General features: G+C 41.5%; 1 protein-coding gene and 1 long non-coding RNA gene across 6 annotated transcripts in view; one reads left to right on the top strand and one right to left on the bottom strand.

Annotated features, from left to right (window-relative positions):
* The window catches only part of kif1aa (kinesin family member 1Aa), a 55,283-nt gene that overhangs the window by 24,838 nt on the left and 8,929 nt on the right, over window positions 1-21,516 (top strand). Inside the window, exons 19-40 of one of the 5 annotated variants that reach the window (XM_061824618.1) lie at window positions 66-146; window positions 672-852; window positions 922-994; window positions 1,327-1,417; window positions 1,486-1,634; window positions 1,717-1,895; window positions 3,144-3,314; window positions 3,555-3,851; window positions 7,561-7,679; window positions 7,761-7,846; window positions 9,140-9,269; window positions 9,712-9,874; window positions 10,280-10,370; window positions 10,455-10,573; window positions 11,278-11,333; window positions 12,729-12,837; window positions 12,959-13,025; window positions 13,383-13,467; window positions 13,627-13,732; window positions 16,482-16,508; window positions 20,430-20,544; window positions 21,328-21,461. In XM_061824618.1, coding sequence (XP_061680602.1) covers window positions 66-146; window positions 672-852; window positions 922-994; window positions 1,327-1,417; window positions 1,486-1,634; window positions 1,717-1,895; window positions 3,144-3,314; window positions 3,555-3,851; window positions 7,561-7,679; window positions 7,761-7,846; window positions 9,140-9,269; window positions 9,712-9,874; window positions 10,280-10,370; window positions 10,455-10,573; window positions 11,278-11,333; window positions 12,729-12,837; window positions 12,959-13,025; window positions 13,383-13,467; window positions 13,627-13,732; window positions 16,482-16,508; window positions 20,430-20,544; window positions 21,328-21,461 — 2,629 coding nt within the window. Of the gene's footprint in view, window positions 1-62; window positions 147-671; window positions 853-921; window positions 995-1,326; window positions 1,418-1,485; window positions 1,635-1,716; window positions 1,896-3,143; window positions 3,315-3,554; window positions 3,852-7,560; window positions 7,680-7,760; window positions 7,847-9,139; window positions 9,270-9,711; window positions 9,875-10,279; window positions 10,371-10,454; window positions 10,574-11,277; window positions 11,334-12,728; window positions 12,838-12,958; window positions 13,026-13,382; window positions 13,468-13,626; window positions 13,733-16,481; window positions 16,509-20,429; window positions 20,545-21,327; window positions 21,462-21,516 lie in introns of all 5 variants that reach the window. The other 4 variants (XM_061824617.1, XM_061824620.1, XM_061824619.1 and 1 more) reach the window with 4 other exon arrangements.
* Window positions 9,801-10,546, bottom strand: LOC133503237 (uncharacterized). Its single transcript, XR_009795686.1, has 3 exons — window positions 10,410-10,546; window positions 10,250-10,319; window positions 9,801-9,898 (listed from the first exon to the last, which is right to left on the bottom strand). It is a non-coding gene; the product is annotated as an uncharacterized LOC133503237 (long non-coding RNA).

The raw sequence follows: 21,516 nt of genomic DNA, 5'->3' as shown, positions 1-21,516 counted from the left end.
CTTCACCAATATCGGACGGGCCTCGTTGTCGTTGTCTCACGCCCTCGTCGTCTTTTTCCCAGTAGCCGTCGTCCTGGAGCCCTGCGAAGAAGCAGAGACCTACGTCAACGGCAAGAGGGTGACGGAGGCCACAGTCCTTAAATCAGGTCGGGAAAATGTAATCCCTTACTGTCACCTTCAGAACACGGAACTTTCCCTAGTTTACCTTACACCCCTCTCCCCTTAAGGACGTACACTCATAATTACAAAAGTTACAGTACTTAGCCAGCCGATCAATGTGTTTTATAATGACAGGGTCCACCACCGCTGCTTGAGTTAGCAACACAGTCTGGGCAACGTAGAGCAAAGACGAGCTAGACATGCTGCTAATGTTTACTTTCGATATTAATGGGGAAAGTTTAAAAAATAAATGCAATGGCTGTCAGGAGTATGTGATAAAAAAAAGAAAAAGTGGTTAAACTCGACAAGATTTTCTCTTTTCCGAGTGGGAAAGGTCTGGTCTGAGCCCGAAGTAGAAAGGGCAGGATGAGATGGCGTCGGTAGCTCGCGAGAGGCTGGCTGCTTGAAAAGTAGATCTTGGGGTAAAAAAGTTTGGGCACCCCTGGTCTAACCAGTGAACTGACTTAACTAACCGAGCAATCAAGTAAATAACGAACTGCCGCTGTGATCAGGAAACCGCATCATCCTGGGCAAGAGCCACGTGTTCCGCTTCAACCACCCCGTGCAGGCGCGGGCCGAAAGGGAGAGGACCCCGTGCGCCGAGACCCCCGCGGAGCCCGTGGACTGGGCCTTTGCGCAAAGGGAGCTGCTGGAAAAGCAAGGCATTGACATGAAGCAGGAGATGGAGCAGAGGTAAGCGAAGAAAGTAGATTGTGCGTGGGAGGACTAATGAAGGCTGAAACCCGCAGTGTTTTTGTTCAGGCTCCAGGAGCTGGAGGATCAATATCGCAAAGAGAGAGAGGAGGCCAACAACCTGCTAGAGCAGCAAAGACTGGTACTTGATTCTCCTTTCCCGAGAACAGAACAGAACAGCAGTCAGTCCAGTCCCAAGGGACTCAAACGGCCAGATTAGCGGACGAAATGATTTCTGACGCTGGTGCATGATTAAAAGAATTAATAATAATGAATAAATCAAGCAAATGTTTCACGTAAGATATTGTATGTCTGGCCACCCAACCAACTGACTAAGTAGTCCAGACCGAAAGGCATTTCTGATAGTTTGACGCCAAATATGGTAAACATTACATTCCTTTCTGGGATGATTGTAGAGTTGTGCACTATTGCAAATGTAAAAATCTCGTGAATGACGCGTGTGATGTTTTCCAGGATTACGAGAGCAAGCTGGAGGCCCTTCAGAAGCAGGTGGATCGTTATTACCCAGAACCTCCCGAGGAAGAGGAGGAGCCCGAAGAGGAAGGTAGCACACGAAGCGAACGGACGCTTGCGGGTTGTGCGGGTAAAAGCCGAACGCCGCCTGTCTCACAGCTCAGTGGAGCGAGCGGGAACGAGAGCTGGCGGAGTGGAGCTTTCGCAGGTGGAGGTGCTACCAGTTCACCTCCCTGCGGGACCTCCTGTGGGGCAACGCCATCTTCCTCAAGGAGGCCAACGCCATCAGCGTGGAGCTCAAGAAGAAGGTGAAAACCCGCCGTGTAGCCACAACGTCCATCCCGTTAGTCGCCGTGACGTTAATGAGTCAGTTCTGCACGCGCCCCGCAGGTTCAGTTCCAGTTCGTGCTGTTGACAGACACCCTTTACTCGCCTCTCCCACCCGACCTGTTGCCGCCCGAGGCCAGCAAGGAGTGCGAGAGGCGAATTTTTCCGCAAACCATCGTGGCTGTGGAGGTGCAGGACCAGAAGAATGGAGCCACTCACTACTGGACGCTGGAAAAACTCAGGTATTCATACAGTAGCAACATTTTTGAAGTTAGTTATTTTCTATTGGGATACTTGGCAAAAATGAGCAATTTTTAAAATCAAAGCTTGACTATCAATAGGGAATTTCAGTTTTTCGACTCTCTGCAATTGCCATACCGTAATTCCCGGCCTACAGAGCGCACCTTGTTATAGGCTTCTCCCAGTACATTTGTAAAGGAAATACCATTTGGCACATGCATACGCCGCAGCTGTGTAAAAGCCGCAAGTGCCCACGTTGAAACCCGCATTGAAGCACGAGATGTTTACAAAGAATGACAGTACACAGAGAGTTTAACGCTAGCACCGCCACGCTAATGCTAATGCTAGCGCCGCGCAAACAAGGCCGGTTAAAAAAAAAAAAAAAAACATACTGGTAAAAATCACTAAGACGCGGCAGTAACACTTTAGCGCCGCGCTGATGGGGCCGGACCGGTAAAAGTCACATCCTCGGCACATATATTCCACCGGTCTCACTCTTACCTTTTCCGCTCGAGTGCCCCCTTGCTAGAAATGCATCAGCGCATAAACCGCAGGGTTGAAAGCGTGTGAAAAAAGTCGCAGTTTATAGGCCAGAAATGACGGTAATTATAATGCTATACGAGTCCATTAAAGTAAATCACGATTCAATCTCTTTATAATTCTATTTGGGTCCCTCCAAGTAAGTTATGATTCATACCGACTACAGCGTGATATGATTTGCTGAAATTACAATCCCATACAAATCTGGTACAATATGATTCCCCACAATTACAATGCTATACGAGTCACTCAAATTATGACACAATTGCCTCCAATTTTTACGTGATGGAGTTCACTCAAGTTGCATGATCATCAAATTAAAATGTAATATTATTAATTAAATAATAAATTGACTACAATTATGATACTACAGTGTATTACAATATGATTCACTTGTGGATTATTTTTTGGAACCCTACACGCAGGCATACATTTAATCTCGAGGTGACACAATCGTGCACAGCTCCTGCAAATTGAAGGAATTACATTTTTCAGACAGTTGAGCCTTTGAAAAAGAGAAATGATTTGTATTGAAGCTTCTCTCAGCCCTTTCAAATAATTAATAATTAAAAAAAAATAAAAGATGGCAAGGGGACAGGCCAATTGTGTTGGTCAAAGTTGTTAAAGTAACCATTTTTTGACAAATATGTTTTCAATACACAATATAATTCACTCCAGTTACGGCACAATACGTTTATTTATCGCCGCAGGCAGAGACTGGACCTCATGAGGGAGATGTACGACCGCGCCGCCGAGGTTCCCCCTACCGCCGCCGTTGCTGCGACGACGGGTCTGAATTCCACCGCAGACGACGGCGAAGGCGCCATGACGGGCGGCGACCCGTTTTACGACCGCTTCCCGTGGTTCCGTCTGGTTGGCAGGTAGGCTTTCACCGTGCAGTTAGAAAAAAAAAAAAAAAAAAGCCTCATTGTCCCATTCCTAAAAAGGTCTTTTTTTTCCCCCCGACGTGGATGCCAAAGCGCATCATCTTGACGAACGTGGCGAAAGACATTTTCCCACCCGGTCGTTGTCGCGTCCCGTCCTGGTGCGCGTCTACTAACGGGCGGGGGGTGGATCCATGTTCAGTGTGTGCTTTCTCTCCACTAACCCGCTTCCCCCAGAAATCCTCTTTTCAACACGTGCATGAGCGAGCGCGTGAGCGACCCCACCCCGTCCCCCACCCTCTCCGCCTCCGAGACCACCGACTCCCCTCAGGAGCAGGAGGCTCGCGGCGGGGGCGAGGACGACGACTCTGAGGAGCTGGACGACGATATCTTTTTGGATGAGCCCTGTGTGGAGCTGGCGGGAGAGGAGGAGGATGAGGAGGATGAGGATGAGGAGCGCGAACTGTGCCGAGGCTCCAGCGAAGGCCAGGATCCCTTTTACGACCGCTCGCCATTATTCAGTGTAGTGGGAAGGTTGGTGAGGTTTACGGGGAGAGAGCGTGCGCTGACGGGTGGAACTAGCTCTTTCATGCTGAGACGCAGGGACCCCTTGAAACGGATAACGGGCGGTAAACTGTGTGTGCGTGTGTTTTTCGCACGCATCTACGTCAAGACACCTGCAAACTTTTGTGTTTTTAAAACAGGAAGTTTGGCAAAGTTTTTTTTGTAAATGAAAAACAACAAATTCACATGTGTACAGTGAACCTCCCCAAATGATAGAACGTCCTCAAATACAGTGGTACCTCGGTTTTCGAACGTCTCTGTTTTCGTACAAATCGGTTTTCGAACAAAAATTTTCGAGATTTTTCTCGGCTTTGGTTTTCGAACGAAAATCGGTATTCGAACGCCCCGACCGGTCACCCTCGACGATTTTGTTATTGTGCCTTCGAACGCACCGGCGAAAAAAACGGAAGAGACATAACGCGCGCGACGCAGGTAGTTGACCCACACACTCCTCTGCAAGCAGACGCGTCCCGGTAGTGACTTGTTTTCTTCACCCCCCGATCATAGCTCCAAAGAAGGCAAGTGGAACTGCTGGTGCCGACAAAAAGAAAGTGGCGCGTAAAACTGTCGACTTCAAGAAGGATTTGATAGCCGAATGCGAGTCTGGAGTGCGTGTTTCTGAGCTACCGAACAAGTATGGCGTGTAGAAATCGACAATCAGCACCATACTGAAACACGAGGATGCCCTCAAAGCAAGTGATGTTGCTAAAGGAACAACCGTGTTGACAAAGCAGAGGATACAGATCTTGGAGGGAGTCGAAAAGTTGCTTCTTATTTTCGTGAACGAGCGGCAGTTAGCTGGGGATAGTGTTGGTGAGATAGGGAGGATGTATCAAGTGCTGATCTAAAAGCTACCTGGAACGACATCCATCATTTTTCCATCGCCCTATCTAAGCAGAATGTTGCAGAACACTGCAAAATTTCAATGACGTTGTTATGAGCCACTTCAGGAAGGTGCTCAAAAGACAGCAGAAAAAGTCGACATTAGATTCTTTCTTTGTTAAAAAGGCGCGAGTCACCCCCTCCGAAGACATTTGAAACTATTGTTTTGCATTGTTTTTTAAAAAAATTGTACGTTACATACTTTCTGTGCAAATAACAATTTGTCTGTTTTTTTCCCCCTCATTATTGCTTGTTTAAAGTTATTCTGCACTTTTGTTAATAAAAAAAAGGTTTACTAGGCTGAGGGCCGAGTCGCTACAGATATGGCGATGCACTCCCAGCCTAGCATACTCTAATACTAAAGCATACATTTTAAGCAAAAAAATATATTTCTTAAATGATTTCATTATATACAGTATTTAAACTATACATGTATTCCTACTATGTAGTTTATTATCAGGAAAAGCTTAAAAAAAACTATTTTTGTAGGTTTGGAACGCATTATTTAATTTTCCATTCATTGTAATGGGAAAACGCACTTTGGTTTTCGAACGTTTCAGTTTTCAATGGATTGTGTTCGAGAACCGAGGCACCACTGTACTGTATTTCCTATGGAAAAGTATTTTGCGGGAGTAGACATTTCTGGGCTTTTATTTTTGTGAGTACTTCCTCTCCTCAATCCCCATTTTCATCGCCAGCAATTGTAACACACTAACGCTCATGTTATGTAAGAGGGCCGGGATGGGGTCATACCAAGCAATGTCGACGCTCAAAGACCTGCTTGTAGTGCTTGTGTGCGCGCGCGCGTGTGTGTCACATCTGACATGTCTAATCACGCAAAAATGACACACAGGAAGTTGCAATCTCAAGTTGAAAGAGCTGGTTTCTACCTCAGCCGTCTCTTTTAGGCATGCCAGAGCACAAGTCCTTTCATTTGGATTCATTTAATTTTATGCATTTTTTTGTTTTTCATGACCTACCCGTTGGCCTCCGCCAGGTGTCCTTTAATTTGATTGGTCGGCTGTGTGGCTGAGCCGTGTGTGTCGTCCCCCCCCCGTCTGACGATGGGGATTTCTGTCATTTGAACGTCAAAAGAAAAGCATGATTTAATTTATTATTTTTTTTTTTTTGTCCTGAGCATGCCTTTCTTAACACCTCACCAATCTTGTCATAAGCCTGCCCCCCCCCCCCCCCCCCCCCCCCGCCATTCTCCTTTTTTAACACCCTTAAATGTCTACCCCCTTAAATTGGCACATGAAGATTGTGGTGCAGTCCAAATATGTGTGACATTGCAACGTTTCACATTCATATACAGTAATATAAACGTTAGGCTATTTTTTATTACACACTATTTATGAAAACATACGACAGAGGCTCCTTGAATTATGAGGACGATGTTTGAGCCGCACAAATCGAAGCAAGTCACATCTTCGAAAGATGCAACGGGTGCCAAAATGAAATTGATATGAAGACAATTACGTTTAAAATAATAATTCATTTATTAAAAATTAAATTATGTGTTAGAATGCTCATTCGGTATGTCATAGAATGCTCATTCGGTATGTCAATTGTGAAATATCATATTTCTCACATATTGATATTGAACCTATTGATAACAGTTTTTCATTTTTAATGGGTTTTTAATTATTTTTTGTGCAAAAATAATCATTTTCAATAATAAATGATTTTATCCATCCCATATACAATGCTTGTATAAATGTTTTTAGTTAGTATATGAATTAATTACAAAGAAAATGTATTACAATTTTCTTAAATTATTTGATTATATTTTTATATAATCTTAAATTATACAGTGACCATAAGGCAGGGTTATCAAAGTAATTTTTCTCGCGGGCCACATTGTTGTTCTCGTTTCCCTCAGAGGGCCGTTATGACTACGGAACAAAAATATTTAATCATCTCATAATATAATAATCAATTTATGAACTACTTTTGGAATCATAAATCAAGGATCATGCGTTTTTCAACTATTCACATTTGGTAACACAAAACTGCTTGTAATATCCCAACTTTATCATTTATGATATATGACAATTTGAAGTTTTGGTACAGATTTGAACAAAAATCATGGAAGTTGACACTCTAGATTTGGCTTCGCAGGCCACATAAAATCTTGTGGCGGGCCGGATCTGGCCCCCGTGCCCCGAGTTTGACACCTGTGCCATAAGGGATACGAATGTATTTAATTACAATTCCTGTTTTGTGTGTTTTCTATTCCCCTTAAATGTAAAAACTTCAATTTTAGGTGCTATATTTTATACATGCAACCATGCATGTAATGGAAAATGAGCCATTTAGGTGTTAATTGGCTATTCAAATAACTTTATATTGATTTAATTTTGGCACAACCTTTATGAAAGAGAGAACTATAACTGTTGCTTTTATAGCAGATCACAATTACACTTTTAATCTGCCGCAACCTCCAGGCGGGTTTTTGATCAAATGTAAACTGCTTTCATTTTGAAAAAGAACGAATCTGTGTAATTATTCTTCCAGACGTGCTTTATATCAAGCGTTTAGCACACCCACTGGATGCACCACATTTGGGTAATCCCTGACCTAACACGACCCAAATTAAAAAAAAAAAAAAAAAAAAAATCTTAGATATGAACTATGAAAGCAAGAGTAAAGGGCAGCCATGGCCATCGCTCAAGAGCAGTCCCAGCTTGTCTTTAGTTGCTTCGCAGCTCAGTGTTCTTTGTATTGTAACCTGCCGCCGTGTGTCCCGCTCGACTCCACCATTTTGTCCTTCCTCTGTTTCCGTTTCCCCATGCAGATCGTTTGTGTACCTGAGCAACCTGCTGTACCCCGTTCCCCTGGTGCACCGCGTGGCCATCGTGGGCGAAAAGGGCGACGTCAAGGGCTTCCTGCGCGTGGCGGTGCAGGCCATATCGGGTGAGGCTCGGCGAAGGGGCGGGGCAGCGCGCCGGGGCACCACGCGATTGGCTAATAAAGGCCATTGTTTCGCCCCTCCAGCCGACGAGGAAGCGCCCGACTATGGCTCGGGGGTGCGGCAGTCCGGCACTGCCAAAATCTCCTTTGAGGATCAACAGTATGAAAAGGTATGTAAAACAGCGCACTACGGCTTTGCTGCTTGGGTACGTGGACATCCTCTAGTGCAGTGATTTCCAACCTTTGTAGAGCCAAGGCACATATTTTACAATTGAAAAATCCCACAAAACAACAAACAAAAGTAAATGTCACCAAAAATGGATCGATTAATTACTGTATGTACTTTCTGCCATCGAATAGAAGAGGATTTTTTTGTTCTGTCTGTCATTGTGCCTCGCTGGCATAAATAGATGATAAAGATACATTATTTCTTAGAAATAAATGTAGTTTTTTTTTTTTTTTTTTAGCAATTAAATAAAATTGGATAACTTCCTACGGCACACTAATGTACCCCAGCACACTGTTGGGGAATCACTGCTCTAGTGCAGGGGTGCCGAGACTTTTTTTTACCCCAAGATCTACTTTTCAAGCAGCCAGCCTCTTGCGATCGACTGAAGTTTGTGGGCCTTGCATACCCGCATGAGCCGATATTGCACAACACAACATAAACATTTTTTGTAACTATCTGAGTTCACGTTGATGAGTTAGCTAGGCCTCTTTTACCATCTCTCTGTCTTGGAAAGACTTCTTATTACCGATGATGTGATGAACCCGGAACGATCCTTCGGTGGCGGCTTTCGCTGTTGAACTATATTGTGTGAAAAGTGACTCCTGTTCGGCCAATCGAGATTTTAACTTCGTTCACTTTTTTCGTTTGCTTTTTGGGTGGAATGTCGGCATCGTATTTTCCATTAACCTTTCGAAAATGCCGCTACACATTTCATTCCACTGGCAGATGAGGCAAACGCACTTCGAAAATGATATCGTGAAAAATAAGTCCGCCTCCCATTCTGTATGAAAGTGATATGTTTTTGTTTTCTTCTTTACGCCAGCATCCATACTCATGTTTGGTAAGATTTCTTAAGCGAGGGCTTAAACTAGGGGGGAACTCGCTGACTAGCATGTTTTCCTGCACCGTCTTTGTTTGCAAATACGGCTGTCCTTTTTAATGTGGTTTTTTTTTTTTTGGGCACCTCGTCGCGATCGACCCAAATTGCCTCGCAATCGACTAGTCCATCGCAATCAACGCATTGCGCACCCCTGCTCTAGCGGTAGATGGTGAAGTTCTTAGCAAATAATGCATGAAATCTTTGGCTCCCAAACGCTTACCTTACCACAGTTTAGAAATTTTGACATGGCTGCGTCCCAATTCTATGTGCAGGAAAATCAATGTCAGACCTCATGAGAGCTCATTTGCGCAAAGGTCCAAGCATTAATACTTTGTTTTTCTCATTTTGTTGTAGTTCCAGTCAGAGTCTTGTCCGGCAGGCCTGTCCCGTACCGGAGTCTCCCAGGAGGAGCTTCGCATTGTTGAGGGCGAGGGGCAGAGCGTTGAGATGGGACCCTCGGCGGACGAAGTCAACAATAACACATGTGAGGGTTATTATACTGTTGAGGGGAGGAAAATGTAGGGGCATAAATAGCATAAAACAGAAGATGCGGTGAGGATGGTTTAAGGTACAGGAGGGGATGCAAAGAGAGTGGAAAAGTGATGCAATGAGAATAAAAGATTCTTTAACTACAGAAAGCAGGAGTGTCTCGTGACATGTCATGTACTGAGACTCTTAGCAGTGGACTTTATGTTCTGGTGAATTGAGCCAACTAAACTGAGCAGCAACAATGGCAAAGATTTCAGGACCATTTAAAAGAACTTCAGATTTTTCATCGTTCAGTTGAAGAGCATTGAAAGCAGCTGAACAACTCATCCCAGAATAAACATAAAATTCAAATAGAATTGGCTCAAGGATTGAACTCTGAGGGACTCCGGCGTAATAAAGAATCAAGGTTGTCGGCTTATGTTTCATGTGTGTGGCAGCCGGCGGTAATGAAGACGACGCGGCAGAGAAGTCGGGAGTGGACGACCAAGTGGACGTGACGGCCGAGCATCTAAAGATCGGGAACGTTTTCACCTTCCGGGTGACCGTGCTGCAAGCGTCCAGCATCTCTGCAGAGTACGCCGACATCTTCTGCCAGTTCAAGTAAGAGATCCCTCGCCCATGCACCTTGAACGCCACAATTTCTTTGGTGTTATTATATTCCTATTAAAATATGCTTTGATTTACAGGAAAAAAAAGTTTTGATTAAAAAAAGTCAATGTTATGAGTAAAAAGTTGTATTTTTCTGCGGAAAAAAGTATTTTTTTTACATAAAAGATGCAGCTGAAAATGGAATTCATTAACAGGGTTCTAAGACAAACTGAAAAAATCTAGAAAATATATTTTAAAAAAATGAAGAAATTTTTATGGGAAAAAAAAAAGTTCAGAGAAAAGGCATTTGGAGACAAATATGTTTTTTTTCCTGAACCACATTTTTGCGTGTTATTATCTGCACCTTGAAAGGTGTGAATGTGTTACCTTGAGCGTGTCGTCTTATCCTGTGCGCAGTTTCATCCACCGGCACGACGAGGCCTTCTCCACAGAACCCCTGAAGAACACGGGCCGCGGACCCCCGCTGGGCTTTTACCACGTGCAGAATGTAACAACATGATGATGATAATGAAGTGTCGGAACTTACTCCGGCTCATCACGAACTCACACTGTGGCCCGCGTTTCTTTGCAGGTCGCCGTTGAAGTGACCAAATCGTTCGTGGACTACATCAGCACTCAGCCGATCGTCTTTGAGGTGTTTGGACACTACCAGAAGCAAGCATTTCTTCCTCTATGTAAAGACGTCATCAGGTAACAATTTTTGCTCTCTACCCTGATAAAAAAAAAAAAATTGGTTTTCCTTTAGTAAGTCCACGAAAATTCTATGCATAATATAGCATTATGGCATCGTCAACAACTTCCATCCATCCATTTTCTTAGCCGCTTATCCTCACGAGGGTCGCGGGGAGTGCTGGACCTTATCCCAGCGGTCAACGAGCAGGAGGCAGGGTACAGCCTGAACTGGTCGCCAGCCAATCGCAACCCCACCTAGTGGCAATTTAGAGTGTCCGATTAACGTTCCATGTTTTTGGGATGTGGGAGGAAACCGGAGTGCCCGGAGGAAACCCACCCAGGCACGGGGAGAACATGCAAACTCCACACAGGTGTGTCCGGGATTGAACCCAGGACCTCAGAATTGTGAGGCCAACGCTTTCCACCTGCTCCACCGTGCCGGCTGTCAAGAACTTATTGGGGGAATTTTCGTACTAACCTTTGGGGGTTGATGAGGGATATTGTGTACAATTTTGGGGGGGTGGAATTAGATTATAACAGCAATACTCACAGACAAAATATATTCTCTGGAGCAAATGTCAAGGAAATGGAATTATTTTGTCGCACAAAGGTCAGATAACTTAATGCTAACATACCCAGATGGGCTATTGGACATTAGCATAGATTAATTATTATAAACCTTCGAACAGCTGCAACTTTAACACCGTCGTCCCTCTCCGCAGTCCACTTCGGCCCTGCAGGAGGCAGTTCCCCCGAGTGATGCCGCTGTCCAAACCAGGTAAAAAAACCAAACAAACGCAACACTTCCGTTACAACGATGTCGCGATGGCGCGCCGTCGCCCGCCTGTCAGTCACGTCGGTGTCGTCGGCTGCGGGCAGCGGACTCGGAGCAGAACCAGGAGAAAGCCCTGGAGCTGATCCGCTACCTGGTGCCCGACGCGCTCAACGGGCCGCTGGTGGACTCTCTGTCGTGCCACGCCCTCTCCGCTGCGGGCCTAGCCGCTTCCTTCCTGACGGAAGCGAACGAGCCCGCCTCCATTTGTTCTGTCGTTAAAGCGCAGACGCCCGGTTGGTTCACGATCGTCCCGGACGATCCTGACACGAGACTTTTTTCAACGTCACTCGCTTTATTGACCGGTACGAATGCTCTCACGTCGAATTAGAGGAAAAAAGATCGGAATATCTGCTTCCGGTTTCAGTTTGAAGAAACAAAAAAAGTGAAGTGACATGAAAAGAGGTTTTTGGATTTTTTTTGATGTGTCAGGATTGGTCAGTTGGATTTTGGCTGGTTTGGTGTCACGTGTGTTTTCTCTCCCGTTGCTCTTCCTAAAATACAATCTTCAACAATCACATATTGTCTTTTTATGCATTTCTCACCCTGCCACAAATGATCGTGCAGGTGAACCAAATTTTTCTCTTTTGTGGTTTGTCAGCTGTCACATTTCCTGAAAGGTTTCGGGTTTTCTTTTTTTTTTAAAGAAATTGTTTAGCGGTGGAAATGAACTGAGTGGCTCCAGATTTTTTTTTCACCTAAATGCTTTTATGTTTCAATTAAAAATAGCAAAATTTATAGGACAAAATATTTTTTTAAATATCTTTTTTCTTGAAAAAGTAACAGTTTGATGATGTCTGAAAGAAGTATTTTTTTCTGCAATATAAAAAAAGAATAAGAAGAAAAAAGTAGTATTTTGGAAGTTATAATACTTTTAGAAAAAGTCAAATTTCTCTCCTTTTCCAAGGTCCCCCCATGAAAAAAAAAAAAAAAAACTTTTTATTTCAGGAAAAAAAAATCTGTTTCATGAAATCTGATTAGTTATTGTATCATTATATAATTAAATTAATGACAAAAATATGCAGAATATTTTAGCAATGTATGAATTATTTTATGTGATAATATTGTAGAACAGTAAAATGTATTTCAGAACATCATTGTCATGATTTTTTTTTAAATAGTAATTCATCCCGGAAAGTCAGAATTGAAGAATTTTTTTTACAACTATTGTAAGCATAAATTTAAGAGTTATGAGAATAAAGTGTGAATATACTTTTCTCTTCATCTGTCGGTGACAGCTTTCCTGTCTTCTTTTCCCCTCTCGTTCCCACATGCTTAGCTCCCAGTACTTCCTGTCTAGCCTGCTTTATTTCCATCTAACATTCTCTACTTCCTGTCTAGTGCCCGCCACCAAGCTGACGGCGGTGGCGCGCCCGCAGGTGGGTCCCCGCCACTGCAAGTACGACCTGATGGTTTTCTTCGAGATCTGCGAGTTGGAGGCCAACGGAGAGTACGTCGTACCTTTATGACTCTCTGTTGTTGTCAAATTTGAGTTCTTTGTTTGTTTTATGATACTTATTGTGATTCTGAAAGTAAAAAATGTGTTTTTTCTTTGTTTGTTTGTTTTTCAGCTACCTCCCTGCTGTGGTGGACCACAGAGGAGGAATGCCTTGCCACGGCACGTTTCTCCTGCACCAGGTCAGTCGCTTTTGTTGCCTCCACCAAGATGGCCAAACATTCATTCTCACTTCAACATGCTCTCTTTTTTTTATAATCATACAGGTGTTTTTTTTTTACTGGGAAAAACATGACAAATAAGAATTTTTCTTGACATGTTACAAATATTTTCCAAATATGATGATACAGAAAATCATGGAAGTGTTTCAAGAAAAAGTGCATTTTCACTAAAAGTGGAATTACCCAAAAAAGTCACGTTATAAGAAGTCATATTATTTAGATTATTGTTATTTTTTTTTTCCAGAAGATATTTGTGATATTTTTTTCTGTTAATTTTATGACAGAAAAAAATGGCAATATTTGGTTTTGTCTGTTCAGGGCCTCCAGCGGAGAATCACCGTCACCATCGTGCACGAGTCCGGCGGCGACGTCGAGTGGAGAGACGTGCGAGAGCTCGTTGTGGGTACGTTCATTCTTGCGTTCGGAAGTTCTAGCAACGTTTGGTCCAAGGGGAGGAATCCCTTAAAAACATTTTTGGATAAGGAATATAACAAAGGGTGGGGGGCGAAGGGGTTACTGTACATTTTAGGTTCTTATCGGTGAGCTTGTTCTGTCAAATCAGGACGACTTCGCAACACGCCCGAATCTGACGAGAGCATCCTGGACCCCAACATTCTGTCCCTCAACATCTTGTCGGCAGGCTACGTCAGGCCCTTACACGACGACAGGTACGTTTGCATGGTTGGCGTCCGCGCCCACGCGTCACGTCCTAAAATAACAATCACAACCTACTGAGAAATGTCCTTGATATCCACATGTTTGTACTCTCTTTGTGTTCCCCATTAAGAAAATTCATAGCACTCGTAGAACGACTGCCTTACTAGTACCGTAATTTAAAAAAAAAAAAAAACATTCCGGTAAAAGTCACTGAGACACGGCAGTAACACAGCAGCAGCACGCCAACACTCGCGTAGCGCTAACAGGGCTGGTAAAAAAACAAAAAACAAAAACATATTAGTAAAAGTTACTTCCTCGCCACATACATTCCACCGGTCTCACGCTTACCTTTTCCGCTCGTGTCCCCTTGCGGCCGTTAGAAAAAAATGCACAAATTAGCCGCATCTCCGCATAAACCGCAGGGTTGAAAGCGTGTGGAAAAAAAGTCGTGGCTTACAGGCCGGAAATTACAGTAACTTGGTTTTGACTATTTTGAGATTTCTCAGCACTAGGAAGACAAGTACATGTCACTAGTGAGGCAAAACTGTGCATTAGTGTACAAATCCATGCTACGAGTAATTCTAATGCCATTTTAATATTCTACTAGTTATTTGCTTCAGAAGCAGTACTAGTATTGCACTTGTAGCACTTGTACTGCTACTGGTACTAGTAATGACATTGACAATGACCCAATTGTACTTGCTATTATCTAGTAATGTTATTAGCACTGGTAGTACTGTAAAGGACATTATAAAAATTGGCCCTGCGATTGGCTGGAGAGCAGTTCAGGGTGTGTGTACCCCCCAAAAAAATACTAGTAGTACTAAAAATAATATACCCATCCATCCATTTTCTTAGCCGCTTGTCCTCACAAGGGTCTCGGGGAATGCTGGAGCCTATCCAAGCTGTCAACGGGCATGAGGCGGCCAGGGTACACCCTGAACTGTTTGCCAGCCAATCGGAGGGCACTAAAGAAAAAAAAAATATATATATATATAATATAAGTAAAAATTATACTAGTTTTGTACTAACACTTCACTAATGGTGTGCTATGAGTACTACTAGTGACATAAGAGTTGTATTGGTTATTATTTAGCACTTCACTAGTAGAACTAGAAACAATACTAGTACTCTTAGTCACATTATAAAATTTTACATTATTATTTAGCGCTTGACTAGTAATACTAGTAGCGCGCAGATGTCGCAGTCGTTCTACTCGTGCTGTATAGGGCATACTAGTATATGGATAGCGATGATATGGAATTCAAGCTCAAGCCGCTTTAGCTTCAGCTTCACTGTGCACGTTGAATTCACAGCAGGCGCTGCGCGAAACGGTCAGCGTGAATTGACGCGACGCGACGCTAGCTGAGCTGTGCGAGCTTCCGACGTTTTGCTTTCACATCTGTCGTCTCGCCCGTCGTCCGTCATCATGTTCATCGTCACGCAAGATCAAAAGCAAAATCATCCTGCTGGCCGCACACTGGGAAGGACATCCAATTATTCTTTTTAATTTTTTTTTTTCCCACTTCATTTGCTTCATACTTACTTTGCTGTATGACATCATTTTATGAAGTGGGGTGGGAGGGAATAGTTGGAGAAATATCCATAATGTTAAGAGCATAGAACCATAATATTGGTTGGAAAAAAAAAAAATCTGCAATTTATTTTTCATTTGTCTATTTATTTATTTATACACCCAAAAATTGGCATTAGCATGAGAAAATAAATAAGGAAAAGGCCAAAAATTCCAAGATTTTAAAAAACTTTATTTTTTTTTTCATTTGAGAGAAAGTTGTCATTTTTTAAAAAAATGCAGATCTAACATTTTGGGGGAAAAGTTATATTTCAGATGTAATTTTTTTTTTTTTTTTTTTACAATGGAAGTATTTTTTTAAGTAGTCAACAGTTCTAATATTTATGTTCGATAGAAAAAACATTTGGGGGGATAAAGAAGTTATTTTTGATAACTTTTTGATTTATGAAGTTAGAGGAAGAAAAAAAACAAAAGTTAGTTAAAAGAGTGAATTCTTAATATTTTATGCCAGAAAGCCATAATATTAAAATAAAACAGTAACATTTTAAAATTGTTCTGGAAATAAATTGCAATTTTCAGCAAAATAGCTGTAGTATTATGAAAATAATGTGGTCAGATTGCAAACAAAAAGTCGTAGTATCCTAAGCAAAGAAATAGTTCGTAAAAAGTTAAGAAAATTATGATATATATTACCATTTTATTAGGCATGTGCATGTTTATTTTTTTACATTTCAAGCAGCATGCATCAAAAAGCACATTTTATCACCATATTATTACTATTATTATTGGAAAAAAAAATCACACTAACATAACTTTTCAAGTAGTTTAATGCCCGGAAGCAGCACAACATTCAGCACGTTCATATTTACCATCTTGCATAATTCCGATTTTTATTACGGTCTTAGGATGCTAACTTTAGCATTAACCCCCCCAAAATAACTATTAAGCGAATGTTTCACCTTTGACATCTGTGGTAGAGCATATCCAAGTACGACATGTACACATTAAGGAATACGAGCTCATTTCGATGTATGATTTATTTATTTTTTGTTCCTTTAGGCCGATTGCGTCGTTTTGCTGAATTTGGTCCTTTTGCGTTGCTGTGCATTGAAGAACTAACATGAAATATTTGAATGGCTGCTAACGTTTCTCTCCCTCCAGTCCACTAATGCAATGTTTTTGTTTTTGTTTTTTTTGGTGGGGGGGGGTTGATTTGCTTTTTGCAGACAGTTTCTTGATTCGGACATGCCTAGGTATATTTGATTACATATTTATATGCAGTGAACCCTCGTTTATCCCAGGAGTTCTCTTCAAAATAAGGCCAAAAGTTTGACAAGCCGTTATTTGTCACTCCCAATTGAGGTTTACAGTAAAATTTACACAGAAAACAAAAGACAAATAAACATTGCATATTTACACACACCCCAAAAAAATCCAACCAAACTGGACATTTTCATTTAAGGAAAGTCTGCTAGCTTAATGCTAACACACGATGCGAAACGCCACTGACAGCCATACGGAAATTTTTTGCAGTATTTTAAAAGTACAGTAACTCCTCGGTTCTCGACCACAATCCGTGCCAGAAGGCGGTTCGAGCAGTGATTTGTTCGTAAACCAAATTGATATTTCCCATTACAAAGAACGGAAAAGGAAATAATGCGTTCCAAGCCTAAAAAAATTGTCATATTTTTTTTAGCTTTTCCTGATATTCAACTGCATACTAGGAATACATGAATAGTTTCAATACTTTATATAATAAAATAATTTAAGAAATATATATCTGGTTCTCTGATTTACTTGTTCATAAGCATACGTTTCAGTAAAAGGAAGATTTTGGTGTTATTCTATAACCAATTGCAATAATAATTGGTATTGTCATTTTCTGCATTTACTTGCGGAATATGAAAAATGATCAAAGTACTGCAAAAAGAAATAAATATACTGAAGTTCTAGCATTTGTTTTTTGTTTTTGTTTCCCCTCAGAGTTGTATAATAACATAAAACGCAAAACCCCATTGACGAGTTAGCGGAAATTAGCATTGATGTTGAGGCAGATGTCGGTTGACATGATTGAAGAATTTCAATATAGCGGCGGCACAAAAGATGAACGAGGAAATAACGGGGGTTCACTGTATTTTATTTTCCGCCTCATCGTTTCAGACGTGCCCTCATGGTCATTTCTTCATCAGCTCCACCGTCACACTGTCGCCGTTTGTTGCCGCTCTTCATCTTCATACCTGACGTGTGTCTGCATGGCCGGCTTTGCCAAGGGGGTCGCGGTTGGGGGTCGCTTTTGTTGCTCTTAGCTCATGAACACATTGACAGACAGGTTTAGGCCCACACTGATTTTTCTCGTTTCTTTTTTGCATTGTGTATGAGAGTAAAGTTATGTAAAAAAAAATAAAATAAATAATAATAATAATCACAATATTTAGACAAAAAGTCTTGTTTGTTTTATTGACAATTTGAATTTTTCAACAATAATAGAATGTTTGCAGTTTTATGAGAAAATGCTAACGTTACGAAAAGATTGAAGAATTCTTATTTTATGAGGAAAAGATGTGCGGTTACAAGAATACCATTGTAATATTACGAGAAAAAAATGCTATTATTCTAAGAGAAAAAAAAAGTTTTATTATTTTGATGGGAAAAAAACATTTTGACTTTTTTCCTTTTTTTTTAAATACATGTTCGGTTATGAGAATATATTCTTAAAATCCCAAGACGTCATTTTTGGTTTGAAAAGTTTCTATATTAGAAGCACACAAAAATGATAAAAGACAAACTATGTCAAGAAAAAAGTGGAAATGTTTATGGTGAGAAAAATTCACATTTTGTGGAAAAGTCATACTGGGACTATTTCTAGATTTTGTTGTGTTGAGAGGAAAACATAATATTCAAAGGAAAACCAACAAATGAGACAAAAGTTGTAGTATTTCCCGATTTTTAAAAATGTGATATTTTGAGATTTGTTTTCTATTTCATGAAAAAATGTAGAAAAATGTATGTTTAAGAAAAATTCCCTAAAATTTTAAGATTACAAAAACATTTATGAAGAAAAATCGACAATATTTTTCCCACTAGAAGTCAATTTAGGAGGGAAAAATGCATTTTAATCAGAGATTTTTAACAAGTTTTTTAAGATTTTTTAAAAATAATCATAATTTTCCAAGGAATAAATATTTAACACTTAATATTTAATAAATCATTATATTTCCAGAAAAAAAATATTTAAAGAAAAAAATCTTAGTAATCACACATTATGAGAAAAAGTTACATTTTTCCTTTAAAAAAATAATATATATATATATATATATATATATAAATGGTGTAATATTTTGAGATTTTCTCTTAATATTTGTAGACAAAAAAAATAAAAAATGAATAGGAAAGTTGTTTGATAGTGAGGGAGGAGTTGTACTCAGTCAAGATTTTTTTTTTATGTTCAAAATCACAGTACTCACTAAAATAGAGACTATTTTGCCAAAAACATTGCAATGAAAATCCCAATTTTGTGGGGAAAGACTTTAATATTTTGAAGGAAAAAAAAAAAACCAACAAGATTTTGTAAACAAGTTGTAATATTTTGAGGGGGGGGGGGGGAATCATGCATTGAGTTAAAAAGTAATCCATCAAAGCGATTTGACGTTATTAAGATATTGATCCAGAGCGTGAATATTGTTTTTTTGCGCAAAGCCGACGATCACTCTTGGCTCCACAAGTGGACGCTGCACACTTCCTGCCTCTGTCACTCTTGCTCTCTCACTCTTCTTCTTCCTCTGTCGTGTCTCCTTCCTCACAGCATCTCCCGTCGGGGACTTGATCCTAGGTATTGATCCTCTGCTTCACACTCACTCACCCGAGGAAGAAAAGCCCCTTGGAGCATTTACTCCAGTCCATAAAAAAAAATCGCCAGCTTCCTTGTACGAGTATCCTCTTTGTCCTCACGAGTACGGCAGCTTTGGCGTACTCGTAGTAGGACCGCTGCATGTTATTTGTGGGGTAAAAACGTTGCACTGCTTGATGACTAGGCGGCACGGTGGATCAGCTGGAAAGCATTAGCCTCACAGTTCTGGGGTCCCGGGTTCAATCCCAAGACCCAACAGTGTGGAGTTTGCATGTTCTCCCCGTGCCTGCGTGGCTTTTCTCCGGGCACTCCGGTTTCCTCCCACATCCCAAAAACATGCAACGTTAATTGGACACTCTAAATTGCCCGTAGGTGTGACTGTGAGTGCGCCTGTTTCTCTCCTTGTGCCCTGCGATTGGCTAGCGACCAGTTCAGGGTGTATACCGCCCGCTTCCTAGGCTCCAGCGCTCCCGTGACCCTTGTGAGGATAAGCGGCAAAGGAAATGGATGGATGATCTGATTGGAGAGGCTCCAGCGCCCTGTGACCCGAATCAGAATAAGCGGAGTTAAAATGCAACTGCAATGGCCGCCAACTGTCCTTTGCCAATTGCGGTGGTGTGCTAGTATATGGACCTTAAACTGGATATCATGGGAATGAATCGCATTTTATCAAATCAAAATTTAATTTTGATAAGAATCCGTTTGATAACGAGGCTACTAGTGCGTAACACATGGCTACTCGCTGGGCCTGCTAGTGTTACTAGAGCAGCACTGTAGTTTACTAGTGAGCTTTCATTGCGTACGAATAGAGAGAAAGTGTCACTAGAGACAACGTTACTAATAATTATACTGGTGAAGACAAATGGCGAACTAGTACATGGACCTTAATTTTGTGGAATCAATGTTCAAATGGCTTTTCAGAAAGCTGTTCGAGCATTTATCTCATATCGTCTACATTCGTAGGGCGAAACTGTGCACTACTGCTTTCGGCAACTGCATTCTAATAGTGCTACTAGTGCCTTTTCTTAAAATTTTACTAGTTAATATGGAGTGCTTCACTTGTATTTCTAGCGCGCGGATGTCAACTCGTGCACCATTTTTACTGTGCAGTTGTCTTCCTGGTATGCAAAAGTTGCCTTACAATTGACAACAAACAGTCTACTAGTACGTGGACCTTTAGGTGGATATGGACTTAATGCTCAAGCTGCTTTCCGTCCCCTTCATCTTCCTCATTTGTGCTTTATCTCAGCCAATCAGCATGAAGACGTCACCGTTTGCTGTCTGTACGTGTCAATTGTATTGATTGAGCGCTACTGACCGCCCGCAGGACGTTCTACCGCTTGGAGGCGGCGTGGGACAGCTCCATGCACAACTCCTTGCTCCTCAACCGAGTCACGCCCTGCGGCGAGAAGATCTACATGACGCTCTCGGCCTACTTGGAGGTAACGTTGACGTCGCGCGCATGTGGATGGAGTTTGACGTCACGTCGCGTCAATTGTTAATGCTACTGACAAATGTGCGTCGTCCAAAATAACAATACAGTACAACCTCGGTTATCGAACACAATCCGTTCCGGAAGGCGTTTCGAGAAGTCCAAATCGATATTTCCCGTTACAATGATTGGAACAAGAAATAATGCGTTCCAAGCCTTAAAAAAAATTGGCTTTTTAAAGAAATTTTTTTTTAGCTTTTCTTGAGAATAAACTGCATCGTAGAAATACATGTATACTTTAGAGACTGTATATAATGAAATAATTTAAGAAATGTATTTATTTTTTGCATAAAATGTATGCTTTAGTAGTAGAGTAGGCCAGGCTGGGAGTGTATTGCTGTATTTGTAGCGACTCGGCCCCCAGGCTTGTACACTTTTTTTTTTTTGATATCAACAAAAGTGCAGAATGACTTTAAAAAAGCAATAATGATGGAAAAAAAAAAAGCAAAAAAAATATTTTTACAAAAAGTAACATACAAAAACATTAACTCATAACTCGAGTTAAAGAAATCTTTCAAACAAAACATGCAGAAATACTAATGGGACAGAGCATTATTAAAGTTCACAAGAAAAATGCAAACTGATCACATCTCTTCGGTGGGGGGGCGGCTCACCCGCTTGAAGTTATTTACAGTATGTAGTGTCATTTCTTTGGACCCATGATTGGGTGTTAATAGTCCTCAATAGGAAGAAAAAGCAGTCAGTGAATGTAGCGATGACGTTTGCGTTTCAGCTGGAGAAATGCACGCAGCCGGCAGTGGTGACCAAAGACGTCTGCATGGTCTTCTACTCTCGCGACACCAAGCTGTCCGCCCCGCGTTCCATACGCAACCTTTTCGGCACGGGGAGCCTCAGAGCGGCGGATGGGTGAGTTTTATGTAAACGTGGGCCTTGCCCTCACACCCACACACAGATTATAAAA

Source organism: Syngnathoides biaculeatus, chromosome 7, assembly GCF_019802595.1.
Source record: "Syngnathoides biaculeatus isolate LvHL_M chromosome 7, ASM1980259v1, whole genome shotgun sequence".
NCBI lineage: Eukaryota > Metazoa > Chordata > Actinopteri > Syngnathiformes > Syngnathidae > Syngnathoides > Syngnathoides biaculeatus.
Note: the sequence above shows the minus strand (reverse complement) of the source record. Positions and strands in the feature narration are given on the sequence as shown.